The sequence below is a fragment of the Copadichromis virginalis genome, linkage group LG15 (genome assembly GCF_057382275.1).
Source record: "Copadichromis virginalis isolate Kocher_CV1m ecotype Utaka linkage group LG15, C_Virginalis_male_GT1.1, whole genome shotgun sequence".
NCBI lineage: Eukaryota > Metazoa > Chordata > Actinopteri > Cichliformes > Cichlidae > Copadichromis > Copadichromis virginalis.
This window is the reverse complement of record NC_140632.1, coordinates 16,375,908-16,391,163: the sequence shown is the minus strand read 5'-3', so window position 1 is coordinate 16,391,163 and position 15,256 is coordinate 16,375,908. Positions and strand designations below refer to the sequence as shown.

General features: G+C 39.5%; 1 protein-coding gene across 3 annotated transcripts in view; it reads right to left on the bottom strand.

Moving 5' to 3' along the window:
- Positions 1-15,256, bottom strand: part of lama2 (laminin, alpha 2) — a 232,648-nt gene that overhangs the window by 85,382 nt on the left and 132,010 nt on the right. For 2 of the 3 annotated variants that reach the window (XM_085432200.1, XM_085432201.1), the window contains exons 22-26: positions 11,551-11,657; positions 9,129-9,309; positions 7,258-7,394; positions 5,716-5,847; positions 4,797-4,901 (exon numbers count right to left, since the gene is read on the bottom strand). In XM_085432200.1, coding sequence (XP_085288326.1) covers positions 4,797-4,901; positions 5,716-5,847; positions 7,258-7,394; positions 9,129-9,309; positions 11,551-11,657 — 662 coding nt within the window. Of the gene's footprint in view, positions 1-4,796; positions 4,902-5,715; positions 5,848-7,257; positions 7,395-9,128; positions 9,310-10,666; positions 10,940-11,550; positions 11,658-15,256 lie in introns of all 3 variants that reach the window. The other variant, XM_085432199.1, reaches the window with a different exon arrangement.

Below are 15,256 nucleotides of genomic sequence, written 5' to 3'. Positions count from 1 at the left end.
GACCCTCACAGTGCTCGCCGGCTGGTCCAGATGGGTGTAGACACGATTGAGCAGGTAGATGATGGCGTCCTCAGTTCCGAGACGAGGCTGATAAGCGAACTGAAGGGGATCCAGATGTGGTCTTACTATGGGTCGCAGCTGGTCCAGGATGAGCCTTTCCAGGGTCTTCATGATGTGGGAGGTCAATGCCACGGGCCTGTAATCCTGGGGGCCACTGGGACGTGGCGTCTTTGGTACAGGGACGAGGCATGATGTCTTCCACATCACCGGGACCCTCTGCAGACTCAGACTCAGCATAAACAGTTTATGAAAGACTCCACACAGCTGGGGGGCACAGGTCTTGAGGACAAGGGGACTCACTCCGTCTGGTCCAGCAGACTTGCCTGAGTGAAGTCTCCTCATTTGCATCTCAACCTGGTATTGAGTGAAGGTGATGGGTGGGGGAGGGGTGTCAGGAATCTCACAGGAGGCAACAGCGCCATGTGAAGAGAGAGGCTGGCACAGTGGTGTGGCTCTGGATTCCAGGCTGACTACAGGTGAGGTTGTGGGGGTGGGAGCAGACACTGTGGTGTCGAATCTATTGAAAAACAGATTCAACTCGTCGGCTCTATTCTCACCTCCCTCAGTTCCCCTGCTGTTGGTTGGCCTGAATCCAGTGATGGTCTTCATGCCCCTCCACACCTCTCTCATGCTGTTCTGCTGGAGTTTCCACTCCAGCTTCCTCCTGTAATTGTCCTTAGCCTCTCTGATCTTGTCCTTTAGTAACACCTGGATCTTCCTCACCTCCTCTTTGTTGCCCCCTCTGAAAGCCCTCTTCTTGTTGTTGAGGAGGGCTTTGATGTCCTTAGTCACCCACGGCTTGTTATTTGGGTAACAATGAACAGTCTGAGCTGGAACAATGGAGTCGGTGCAGAAAGTTATGTAGTCTGTGATACACTCAGTAAGCCCATTGATGTCCTCGGCGTGAGGCTCACAGAGTGTTTCCCAGTCGGTCACCTCGAAACAGCCCTGTAGTTCTGCTAAGGCCTCCTCTGACCACCTCCTGACAGTCCTGGTGGTCACAGGTTCCCTCCTCACAATTGGCACATAGCGGGGGGTGAGGTGAATCAGGTTATGATCTGACCTACCAAGTGGGGGGAGGGAGGAGGAGCTGTATGCATCCTTGACGTTAGCATACAGTAAGTCTAAAGTTTTCTCTCCCCTGGTGGGACAGTCCACATATTGTTTGAATGTTGGTAGTGTATTGTCCAGTGATACATGGTTGAAGTCACCCGAGATCACAATAAAGGCACTCGGGTGCTGAGTCTGTAGCCGAGCTATGGCAGAGTGGGTAGTGTCACATGCAGCTGTGGGGTTAGCAGAGGGGGTAAGCTGAGACTCGACTGGTCTAAAATGGAATTGTGGACAGGGCTGTGCATTAAGCCTTCTCTCTGCAAAGGAAAGTTACAGTGCTGTCAACACAACATCATCCAATTAATGTTGAGCTCTGTCAAAAAGTCCTGCAGGTTAGTGAGAAAGGACAGAGGAGGGAAGAGTGGGAAGGTATAGTCAGGAAGAGAGGACCACGTTAGGATTTCTTCATTAAAAGTAAATCATTATGTCACTATTGGGGGCTGTTTATCATAATCAACAACAGTTCTTTTTTGGGAGCGGGGGGGGGGGGGGGGGGGGTTGTATCACAAAAGAAAGAAAATCCCACTGCATGCTCACATACAGCAATACCAAAAAATCCACACATACCCACATTTGAATTACTGTAACTAATGCTCATAACTGTATTATACTTTATTCAGTCCCTGTACAGCCCCAAAGGTAGGTGCACAGTGAGAGTTTTATTTCCTTTAATTGTTCTTCAGATTCCCTACAATTGTTAACCTAAATGCACTATATACTGTACTTCCTTACTTTAAAAAAAAAGATGTACCCAAAGTCGTTAGTGTTGTTTTCCTTCACTGCTGACACACTGATCTCTTGTATGTCTTTAGTCTTCAGAAAGTGGAATGCAGCTCAGGTATGATATTCCACGTTGGTGTTGGAGATATTTTATTAGTAGTTAGTGGTAGCAGTTATTAGTAAGTTGTGGATAGCGCAGTGTACTTAGCTGTGGTCTGCTGGTGGAGCAACATCAAAGCTTGTGTGACCAACGGACCAAATAAACTGATCAGGGGAGCTCTGTGATTGGCTGCAAATTGGACACTTTTTAAGCTGTGGTTGAGAGGAGATCATGGAACAAACTGTTATCCATCATTGATAATCCTGCACTGCACCTTTTGCACTGCTTACCAGACAGGCAGCAGAGCAGCTTCTATAACAAGGACACGTATCGGAAATATTTCAGAGCAATAATTCTTTACAACGCTATTTTATTACTTTAAATGCTGTAACAAAAGAATGTAACAAATATGTGGTAAGTATTTCCCATTCTTATCCCTCTGAAAAGCTCCCTGGCTACTTAGCTGTATATTTATGATCACTGTTCTGTGGAATGATGTAATCTCATCCAATACATTTGGCTGAATCCGAGCGCACAGAATGTGCCTGTTTCTCATTCTGTATTCTATTGCTTCTGTCAAAAGTGAAGGCATCGATAACATTTTGATAGGCTGATGGTTTTCTTTCTTTCAGAACTCTACTGTTTCCCTTTTGTAAGTTTTGTGAACAACAGCCAACATGCATGCATGTTCCCCTTCATGCAGGGGAACATTCTTGACTTGATGTGCAACATTCATCATGTGTCATTCATGACACATGAATGACACCAGTGTGTGAATGTGTGTGTGAATGGGTGAATGACTGGATATGTAAAGCGCTTTGGGGTCCTTAGGGACTAGTAAAGCACTATATAAATACAGGCCATTTACCATTTACCATCATGCATATGCTGAAGACTTTCCTACCAGATTGTTCATTAATGTTTATCTCTGCCTGCTTGCTTTATTAAAAAAAATATATTTAGATTGCAGCAGCTTTTAATTTAGGGGTTAGTAAGTTATGACATGATTTCGTTTAAGTTTTAATGTTAAAGCACAAAATTGAAGAGCAGTGATGTGCCTGATGATATAACGCAATGTAGGTAGATCACATGCTAGGCAGAGAGGTACACATTAACATACAGGATGTCTACATACAGGAGACAGGTTACTAATGACCGAGTGATTGCAAGTCAACCTCCTACCTTTTCAGAGAGAAGATGACACTCAGTAATGTAAAGCCTCATTACATGCCATGAATCAGGTGGTATATGTGTGTGTATGCGCAAAAGGTTTGCATTTTTGCGTGTGTCATAATGTGATCAGTAAGTGACAGCAGAGATGAAAAGTGATGCCAGGTGGACCAGTCTCTATCAAATATGTGAAAGTGTGTATCTTCAGCAAGGTAATGATGAAAAGAGTGCATATGCAGTAATGCGATCACCTTGTCAACGTGACGATAAGAGGTGTAAAATTTAAGCTTTATATGTGTGTAACTCCTGTAAAAATGTGCCTGTCAGGGTTTTTCCAAGGACAGAGAGAGATGATGGTGATGGATGAATCAAATTTCAGTTTTCTCAGGTAGAACATTTAACTACTCTGACTGTAACTCAATTTCTGTCTCTCTGACACACAGACAGGACAAATCTAGGAAACATCAGATGTGTATAGTTCACACATACAGATGCTAAATCAGAAGCAGTGCAGGGATAATGCAAGCATAACTATTCATCAAGTAAAGTTACTACTGCACTGAGACAATTTGACCATGATCATGACCATGTTTCGAATTAAGAAAATTGAGCTAAAGCTTAGTAATTTTGCCACATTGTGTCTTGTGGAAAAAATATGATTTCAAAGATAGTCAGAAAAACAACATTGGATATTTTTCAGGTAAATATGAAATCGCTATTTCCAACAAGGGAAATAAGGGTTGGTGCTGGAAAGTGGTAGAATCTCACCTTCTGTGACAACACTATTTCAGTGAGTATCAGTCAAAGTGAAGAGTACTGCTGACGGACACATGACAAAATGGGAAATATAAAGGAGGGTGTGGTGGGGCGTGATCTGAGTTATTCTTTGTGTTTCCTGGTTTTCCCCTGGCTCCCAGCAGTTTAGATTTATGCTTTACCTTTTGACCTTTCTTTGTTTGGGACTTATATAAGCAATAAAAATTAACTTCCCATTTATTCATTCTGCCTCTGATGTCCTGCATTTGAGTTCTGGTCTGCAAACCATGACAGCATCTTTATATCTGTTAGTGTACAAGGTGTGATGACAACGTTTTGGGACCCAGGCCATAAAATTTATCTGATCTCTCCTCCAAGATTATCTTCACACACACACCACAACTATTTTTAGATCACTTCCTGGAAGTTCTGCTCTGTCCTTTCGCACTTTTGCAAGTTTTCTGGCTCGTTTCACTGAACTTTTTGATCACACCTCATACGTTTGCATGTATGTCTCTTCCAGTATATGGAGGTCATCGTGCGCAGATGTCAGTCATACTCGGCACGGTGACATTTGCTGGAATAATTACATACAAACACACGCGCACACATATACTTTAAAACACAAACATGGGCAGGCTCCCCACAAAAACAGAAAGGACAGCGAAAGCATGCAAATTAGGTTTTAAATCTGCACTGACATTTAAAATCTAACCTATCATCTCTGCGAGGAGTCAAAATAATAAACAGCACATGCTTTTTCTCGCTTTCCCATAAAAACATTCACTGGACACTGCCAGTATCTTGCCAGAAAAATAAATAAATAAATAAATGAATAAAATAAGTCTTTAACATAATGTGAAAAGGTGGCTGTTACCTTGCAGCTACATTTTCCTGTTCGATCTGCACAGCCACAGGCTCCTCTCTCCTGGTCGCAAGTCTGGCTGTCCGATCCTGCGATGTTGCACTTGCACTGGACGCACTGTGGGGGAAAAAAAACAGCAAGTTTTTGCTATCAACAACATGACAGGCCTTAGAGGAGGGAGCAGAGTGTGTCCTAGCTTTATGCTTCACTAAACAACTTACTCCAAAATGAAAATGTTGCCATTATCTTCTCACTCCAATGTCAACTGAGAATTTCAGACAAACACCAGAACCAGAATTTTTCTGGTTTGAAAAGTGTAAAAAAACAACTTTTTTCTGAACTTTTTAAAGAGTGTCTTCCTTGATTGATTCAGTAACCGTGCTAAAAACAAAACAACTCCTCTATCATAAGCTACACAACAAAGCCAAATGACAAATATAAGATCATGTATAAACTTTCAAAGTCTTATCAAAGAAAGACTGAAACAAAACAAAAAAATGGCAATAATGTCCATTTAAGCTTTGATTAAAATGTCACTCTATATTTAAGCTATAGGATGTTTTTTTTAATAATTCATTTTCATAAAAGGCACCTGTGATACAGAAATATCAGCACGTCTTGAAAAGTTTGGCTCTGCCATAAAAATGATCTAATACTGGCTTCGATGAAACTGTTGGACTTTTATAAATAGGAAAGGAAACAAATGCTTTTATTCAGGTTTTCAGTGCTCATAAAATTAATGACAACAGCATCGTCATGTCTATGAAAATCTATTTTGCTTGTCCAACTATAGCTACAAACATTATCAAGTCCTAATGACTGAATCCCCGTAGGGATTCTCTCCAGCGTCTCGTCTTTCATGTCAGCAGAGATAAAAGTGACATTTATGACAATATGAGAAATATTAGCAGCTTTAATCTGGACCATTTACCTGAGGAAAGTCTCTGTATCCAATCTGGCATTCATTGCATTTATCTCCTCTGAAGGAGTCGTGACAGATGCAGCAGCCTGTGTTTACGTTGCACTGCTGGGTCACTGAACCGATCACATTGCAGCCACACTCCTACATATAAACACACAAAAAACCCAAATTCTATTCAGACATGAAAACATCAAAGAAAAACTTTGTATGTGTATAACACAAACTTGTATCTTAGTGCAACGATTCAGTCACGGTTTTGTGTCCACAAAGTGAGCATGACAACTTTACATGTATGCATGAGTGGAGAGAAGAACCTCCACTTGTTACAGTGGACATCATTGTATAATGCCATGTTCCCCTAATAGATGTTGCAATTAAAGATGAAAACACCACAAAAAGTAGATATTTGTTTTGCATGCTCAGAAGCAAAGACTGCAGATGGACAAATATCATCAAGTAAACTATGTCTCTGCTGAAATGAGAGGAACTACGACAGAATCACAGCAAGACTTTCAACTCCGAATCGAAATTTTTTAAATAGGAAATCTTGATCTACTGACCCAAAGTAACACTGTTAGAGTTAATAACCCAATATTCAGCAATATTTTATGAGCTGATGACATTTTTTTGTTTTGAGCATCTCCACATGACCTTGAAATTAACTTTTTTTTTGCTCGCTCTGTGTTTTCCTTCCTGTTGTGCTTTTATTGAGACCTCATTGACATCTAGGTTGTAGCTTTGTGATTTTCTTTGTTTTTTTTATCATGTAGATTTGTCTGATTCCTCTTCTCTTAGTTGTCCCGGTGTATTCCTGTGGATTAGGTTGAAGCGTCTAATTACTAGTAGCCTGTTCCTGTTTCTAATAGTTTACTGTTATCGCTGCCTCACGGCTCATTGGTCAAATAGTTTCAGAGCAAAACAACACCTTCTAAAGCACAAAAACAAGATAAAGAAAAAAGCTGAGTAAACCAACACAGTAATAGAAAACAAAATGCCAAAGAAAGGGAGCATGTAGAGATCAGTTGAGTGAGGAATAAAGAACTGAAAGCAGGTTATAAGAGTGTGGAAACAAGGCAAGGGTAGTCCAAAAATTACCTACATACACTATACATAACATAATAACATCATATACACAAACAATCACTTAACTTACATCTATTGTAAAATATTAATTAAACACCTGGATCAGTGAGTACAGTGAATTTCTAATTTTATCAGAAAGACATTAAATACATTTGAAAATATATTATAATTTCACAAATAATGATTACTTTTTATTAAATGCACAGACATACCTGTTAGTTTCAGGTTTAGAAGTGAAAGTTAAAAAAAATAAAAATAAGTAAATAAATAAAGTAACAAAAATGTGTTGTCTGAAAAATATTTTCTATAATTACAGAAGGCCCCAAGGTTGTGTGGTGATAAAGCATTCTTCAGTATCCTTCATATTTCTGTTTCATGTTCAATAACCCATTCATTATGGCATGTGGTGTCCGTATGTACACTCATAAGTGAGTGTCCTTTGATGTGGACGCTCACTGTTCAGCCTACCTTGCATCCAGTTACGATGTCATGCCCCCAGTGGTTGGGAGCACAGCGATCGCACCTCTCACCGATTGTGTTCGGAGGACAGATGCACTGCCCAGTGTTAGCATCACAGTTGTTCCCCACATGACTGCACTGACATGCTGTAAAAGAGGCAGAAAGGTAGTTAAAGAGAATTTAAAGCAAAGAGAGGTGAGCGAGCATAGCAGCTGGAAAAAAATCAGCTGTTATCAACAAAAATTGAATTTTAAAGGCCAGTTTAATAATGGCTGGTATGAAAAAAAGAGCTTTGGGGTTGTTTTTAGAGGGAAGAATTTGTCTTTTGTGGTAGTAACTGCTGCAGAGGGCACACACAGAGACTCATAAGAGACACTTACTGTTGTGGTAGGTAAACATAGCTCTCTAATGTTAACTCACCTGGCTATTTGGGCAACTGACATGAGTGTAACTGTGTCATTTATGCAAATTCAAGAGAAATACAACATTAAATGCACATAAGGAAAACATTTTCCTAAATAAATAAAACATACTGAAATTTTACAGCACATACCTTCACTTTCTATTCTTTTTAGGGGTTACACTCTGACTTAATTGGCACAGAATAATTCTGTCTCCACTTCCAGCTCAAATCACTGATGTACAAACCTTGACCTTTAATTTGAGGTGCGAATAGAAACGCGTGCTTGTTCTTACATCCCAATGGGTTCGGACCTTGAATCACCGCTACAGGATGAAGACTGGCATTCGGTGTGGAAAATTAATTACCTGGAACCCTCACAATTTTACACAGCACCAGTCACAGAGTGCAATAAGGGAAACAGAAGTTAACATAATAAATATAAATATATATTAGACAAATTGATAAACTAATTGAAGAATGCCTCATTGAACATTCATATAGAGTTATGCAATTTGCATAAATACACACACACATACAGCTACAGTTTGGTATGTCGTGTCCTTTTGTTGTTGTTTTTTAAATCAAGCATTAAAATAGATATTCCAGTAAATTTGACTAATATTTGATTGGATAAACCAATGTAAGCTGGGAGAGGCTTCGGCTACCAGTTAAGCAGAGTGGATGGATGGATCTATTAAACATTGTCTCCTATAAATATCCTAGACACATAATTTTTATTTGCCGTTTTCCTTATTGACCAAACAGCATGAATAACAACTCTTTTCTTATCGTGTGTGTGTGTGTGTGTTCACTCTTTAAAGACCTTCAGCAGCTAGTTTCTCCTGGCAATGTTTTACTCATTGCTTTGCGTCTCCCTTTCCTTCTTCTGTCTTTCATTTGTTCCTTTCATTGTGTATTTACAGGTATAGATTTTTTTTGGTTCCATCTCAGGCCTTTTGCCTGAGGGAACTGCTTAGCTGTATATAATACATGTCACGACATAAAAAAGTACATGAGAACAATTGCAGCATATTACAAAATGCTGTCTGGCTTTGAAAGTTCAGGTGTGGCTGAACACTATAATCACATTCATCTGAACCCGGAATAAAATGTCCATAGTGACAGTATATTGCGTTTTAGTAAAGTAAATTGCAGCGTAGCAGAAAGCAGCAGCTCCAATTTATTACTTTTCGTTACGATTTACATATTTTTTCAGACTGTTTTAACTCTGCCTCTTCTTGAGCACAACAGAAACAATACTTGAGGGCAGAGAAGGGATAGAAATATGATTTCTTTATCTTAGTTTGTTCAAAATTCTAATTAAAAAGAAAAGAAGAACAGAACGGTAATTTAAAGAGGATTTTTTTGAGGGGGAGGATTGCTGACATTACTTTTGCTACAAATTCCGGACTTGCATTTGTTGACTGAAATGAGGAAAAGCCCTCTGTGAAAAGTAGACTAAAAATTCTGTGCTTACGTGTGCACCCTCCCTCCTGAAAGTTGAAATATCCTCGTGAGCACCGGTCACATTTGGGTCCGGTTACGCCAGGCTGACACCGACACTGACCGTTTTCATCACAGTCGAATGACTTGGAACCATATGAATTGCAGTGACATGGGATGCAGGTTCCACCTGTGGTAAGGCCATGAGTCCCAGCCTGGAGAAACACACAGACCATTGGCATTGAGTTAGTGAGCTGAAATGACAAAGTATAAACTGATCCGGGATAAACAAATGTCAGACACGCTCAAATTCGGATAAAGCGGTTAGAAAAACAGACAAGACTTTTTAGAAGACTGGAAAAATATAAAGACGGGAAAAACTGAGGAAATAATTGTAGAGGCAATATTACTTTTCCTTTTTGTGGGTCATCTTTATAAATATATAACGTTGGATATAAGTATTAAAGACCATATAATAGATCTCTCTTTGGCAGATGGTCACCCCTCCCTGGTTCTGCCGGAGGTTTCTTCCTGTTAAAAGGGAGTTTTTCCTTCCCACTGTCACCAAAGTGCTTGCTCATAGGGGGTTTGTTGGGTTTTTCTCTGTATGTATTATTGTAGGATCTAGCTTACAATATAAAACACCTTGAGGCGACTGTTGTTTTGATTTAGTGCTGTATAAATAAAATAAAATTGAATTGAATCTCTTTAGAAAAATGTTCTGTTTGCTCAAGCCAGGTGAGGGGCAACCAATAAGAAGAAAGCAAACATTTATGAACGGATCATTAAAATATTTTTTGACATATGATACAAGCAGCTAAATAAAGGTCCGATATATATATATATATATGTATATATATATATATATATATATATATATATATATATATATATATATATATATATATATATATATATATATATATATATATATATATATATATATATATATATATATATTTTACTATGAACTATTCAGAGTAAAATTTGTCTGTAAATTAGCAAAATCAGTCACCTTTATTTTCTATCAGTCTTCAGCTTAGAGGCCGCCTAAAAATTGCTATAGATCTCTGAAAGCTATCTGACATCTCCATGCCAACTAAACTGTCATATTATATAAAGCCTGACTCAATACTTTTTAATCAAAGGTATTTTCAGAAGTTATCATACAAAAAAAAGACAACAAAAAAGAAAAAAAGCTCAACTAAAAGAAAAAAATAGCTTCATTAGTGTGTCTACTTCTAGAAAAACAACAAAAACAAAACAAGAAAACATCATGAACATCATAATTTGCCAAAACTGTTGACATTTACAACGCCAATTTTCAGCCCCAACAAACATCTCGAGTTACTCAGAGGGATGACATTTTACTGATTACATTCAGAATTAAAAGAAACACACACACAGAGGAAGAGCCATGCTCACAAAACCCTTATATATAAACTTGTCTTCCGTTGCCGTGCACTGCTTTAAAACCAAAACCACAATATGTTTAACCAAGAGAGTTTATCTCGAAAGCACATCCATGCTACTAAAAACACACCACTGCCATCCACATGCAGCGCGTGTTACCCGTGCCTTAGGCCTATATGCGCCCCTGGGGCAACCACCCGTGCGGGTTATTCCCCCCCATCTCTGCTGCGCAGAGTCCACCGAGATGCGCTCCACGGGCCGCCGTGTCTCCCGCCTTTCGTAACCTAGGCGACGGAGATCACAGCATCGGCCCACGAAGCCAGGGCGACAGATGCAGCGGCCTTCGACGTCACAGCGCTGAGAAATAGATCCGTAGGGGCTGCAGCGACAGGGCATACACTCCTGATGCTCAGCATCCCACCAGCTGTTAGGCTGGACCAATCAGAATACAGATAGTGGAGGATAGATAGACAAGGAGGAGTAAGAAAGCAGGGCAATAAAAACAGTAGAGTTAAAAAGAAAATTTAAAAAAGTCAAGGCTACACACTAACGAATTACACTGTTGTTGTGTTGTGTGGCTAACTGAAATACAGGGTAACACAAGGTTAAATATTGCAAATACTGTCAATGCAACTGTAAACCAATTCTTGTGAAAAAGCTTTGCATGTGGGTCTTAGGTTGTGTTAGAAGTAAAAACTGTGTAGGTGCTGGGAAATTGCAGAAACAGGTTAACAATGACATATAAGCACCTAAAGGTCACGACTGCCTTATAATACCTCATTTACTGTGCAGCAGCAGACACATTAATCAGCTTTGACCTGTCGGTACTCTGTATACCAGTGGTTAAAAACACATTATATGTGATGAGACAAGCAAGATAAATTCAAATAAAAACACAGATGTGAAATACTCTGTCGGTATAATACTGCAGAAAGAAAAAACAGAAGATTAAAAAGAAAAGAGAGATAGAGCTGGAAATAATTAAAGTCTACAAGTCCATCAACACAAACCAGGGATGTCAGTAGAGAAAACTTTACACTTACCCTGCACTTGTCACACTTCTGTCCAAGCACATTTTCCTTACAGTGGCACTCTCCAGTCTCCTGGTTGCAGACCTCAGAAACAGAACCATTAGTATGGCACTGACACGCTGCAGGAAAGGAAAAGACAGGAGAGACTGAGAACAAGCATATTTAACAATAACACATGTTCTGAGTGCGTTTATCTAACACTATGGTGGGTCGGATAAGAGGTACTGCTTAAGGTCTTCTTTTCAGGATTAACTGCTGATATCCACTTGGTCACTGCACTTCTGAGAAAATATTCTGTTGCTCAAATATTTTTTGTAGTCTAGTGGGTTGAATGAATTTTGAAAACTGTTGTCTGCATTTTTCAAAATTCTCAGTTAAAAAAAATAAAATTTTTCAAGCACCTATTTGAGCACCTCTCAATTGCAAAGAAAAAAGGATTGCACGTAGAATTGTACACATTCTATTTTTCTCTTATATACTGCATTTCTGTGTATTTTTGTCTCAATCTCTGTGCCTACATCCTATTTTCCTAGAAAAATATAAAGACATAAGGGACTGATCAAGACTTTTGCACAGCACTGCATAAGAAATTCAAGATATAGCACATTTTGTTCCCACAAAATGACTCTTTAGAACCTTACTCCTAATACTTTGCATGAATGTAATTTTTTATTTAAGATTTATGTCCCGATATCCCTAGTGAGATAATAATACATAAATAAATAAAATGTGTTTAAATCATTACTCAAATAAATAAAGTAAATAAAGACACACATAACCCTGCCATTCAACCACTTATCCATACAACTAAAAGCTTGAACATCACAGCTTGTATCAGGTAGATGGGCTGTCAGAAGGAAATGCGTATATGCTTAAAAACACACATAACCACATCCATCTGTAAACACACCTTGCAATTAACAGCACACATCACATTGGACAAACACCAGTGGGTATTTGTAGTTTGTGTTGCCTTCTGTCATGCTGTCCTCTTAGATATAAAAGAGGAAGAAGGACAGACATGACTGTGGGATGGGAAATTGAGGTGAGAGGCAGGGGTTCACAACAGATGCCCCCACAAAGAGATAGGGAGATGGAGAAATACACACAGATATGCAGAAACATTCATACGATACATAACGGACATTGCAGAAAGCCATGCACATGCACACCTGCTCAGCCACATACATGCAGATGTAAATACACACACGGCTGATTAAACATGCGAGAAAACATGCACACATACACCTGCCTCTGTTTCACACTCTCTCGTACTCTGTCTCACCTCCCCAGCTTCACCCTTGGGGAACCATCTGGACTGTTCTGTCTGTTGTTACTATGTGGACCTTGTTGTGGGATAAATCACTACTTCATTTTTTCCCCTCTTTTCAGTGTTGGAAAAGTAAATGTTTCTTAGACTAAATTTGTTTTGTTACTCAGCAATCGTCAATCTGTCAGATTAACCAACTGGAGGAGTAGTTACTGTGCATCTGGCATCCAAAGTGCCAGTGTAAAAGCGCATTCTTCCCCAAAGAAATGCCAGTGTTTGGTACTATGAAAAAAATCAGGAATATCCCCTGTAATTTTTACCATGGACACCATGCCCTATATAACTTGTAATAGTAGACGTTGTTAGCCATCTCCAACAATTCCTTTACTCTGGCCTTGTTTTTGAACTTACTAAGCATCACATGTTGTCCTTTTACATCATCTTTTAATGAATTACCACAGCCTCCAATGTGCATACTGGGTATGTGTCCAGGGACTCAGTTGGGGTGTCTATTCATGAGGAAAATGAGACCAAGCAGCACTGCTGCTGTTCTTGTGATTCCCTGTCCTGGTATGTATAGGCAAGTGGGTGTGTCTGTGAGTGTGGCTGAGTACTGGGTTTCAGGTAGGCCTGGTGGGCGTGTCCTATCTAGAGGATGGCCACACCTGAAGCAGATGATGACTCACACACCTGCAGCTAATGAAGCGTCGTTGGGGAGCTTCTTTAGACGGTGGCTGAGCGCTCCTTGTTGTGGGATCATTGCGTAAGACTCCACATTAGTGTTATTAGTATCAAGTCCAGTGAGTGCATGCCCGTGGTAGTTGAGTGTCCTGACAAGTTGCTTCTTTGTTATTTTTCTCCAGGAAGGAGCAGGGAAGACAAGAGCAGCGAGCACAGGGTGCGGGGACACACAGGAGCGGAAGAAAAATTAATGAAACAGCCATGACAAGAAAAAGGAGGAAATTTAAAAATTCAGGATGAAAACATTGCCCTTGACTTTAAAGTTCTTGAAATGCTTGGTGTGATAACATGACTAAAGGTTAGCTTTAGGTTAGCAGCTAAGGGTTAGCTACTCACAATCACCATAAATCTATGACCTAAAGGTTTGACTCAAAACCAGGCTGCCCTCACAACCGAAGAAGGAAGTATCCAAAAAATATTTCTGTTTTACCTGTATTATTATTTTATATACTTAATTTTGGATTTTGACATAGAATCAATGCTTATTCCTTTTCTAAGCAAACACATCCCAGTGCTTTTCCTGATAAAAGCGTGCTGGGCTCTACTTCATTATTACTTCAGCTCTGATGTAGAAGCAGCATTGTGGTACTGTCAAGAGGTGCTGAGGAAATCAGACATAGAGAGAGAGAAAGTGAGGAAAAGAGCAGGTATGTGTGTATGTGTACTCATTTCAAACTATTTTATGTACATGTTTGCACACAGTCCTGTATGATATGTCTGATTACTGAAGAAAAGAGAAACAAGCCTGATCCTTAAAACAAGCTGTCAAAAGCCCATCAAACATCTGTGCCCAGGGGTCTGTAACTCCATGATCGAGGCATGGCCACAGTACTGAGATTTTTATGACTCAAAATAACTAATGATTATCACCAATCCTAGTTTGATAACTTCTGTCCTTAATTAGCTTTGCCATTTATCATTAGAATAATGATATTAGTGAACACAGTGTTTATTCAATAATGCAACTATAAAAAAATTGCATTTATCCATAAATGCACATCACTCCAAAGGGTTTTGCTTGCATGTGTGCTACATAATAATTTTAAAATGATAAACATGTAAATAAAAATGGGAATTAGAGAGCCTAAATGCTATGAATGCATGTTTTATATGAACTGCTGTGTAAAAGATGATGCAATTCCATCAATGAGGCATCCGATTGGTCCCAAATTCAACCAGTTTTATCTGCACTACTACATGTAATATGTATTTCAGGGTTACAATCTCAAGTTTTTTGAGATTTTTGACATCGGATCTCCCTGCATCAGAGCTATACCAGGCATTTGGTTTAGATGATTATCTGCCTGACATTTCTACTAGAGATGGACCGATCCGATATTACGTATCGGTCCGATACTGACATAAATTACTGGATCGGATATCGGAGAGAAATAAAAAATGTAATCCGATCCCTTAAATATCAAAAAAAGCACCTCATAAAACTTGCGACATAGCGTAACTCGGCTCATAACCATAGCACGTCAGAGCAGTGTGCTCACGTGATAGAGCGGCTGTGTGTATTTGTAGCCTGCTACTAAACCAGCATTTCATCTCCGAGGAAGTTATCCCAGAGAGAAGTAAAGCAAGTGTGTAAGTTCATCTCTGAATGTTTGTAAAGCATTCCCGCGTTAAGCTTAATAACCAATATATGGAGCGACTGCCTCTTCTCTCTCCCTCTCCTGTTGCTACTTCAATCATGAAACTGAT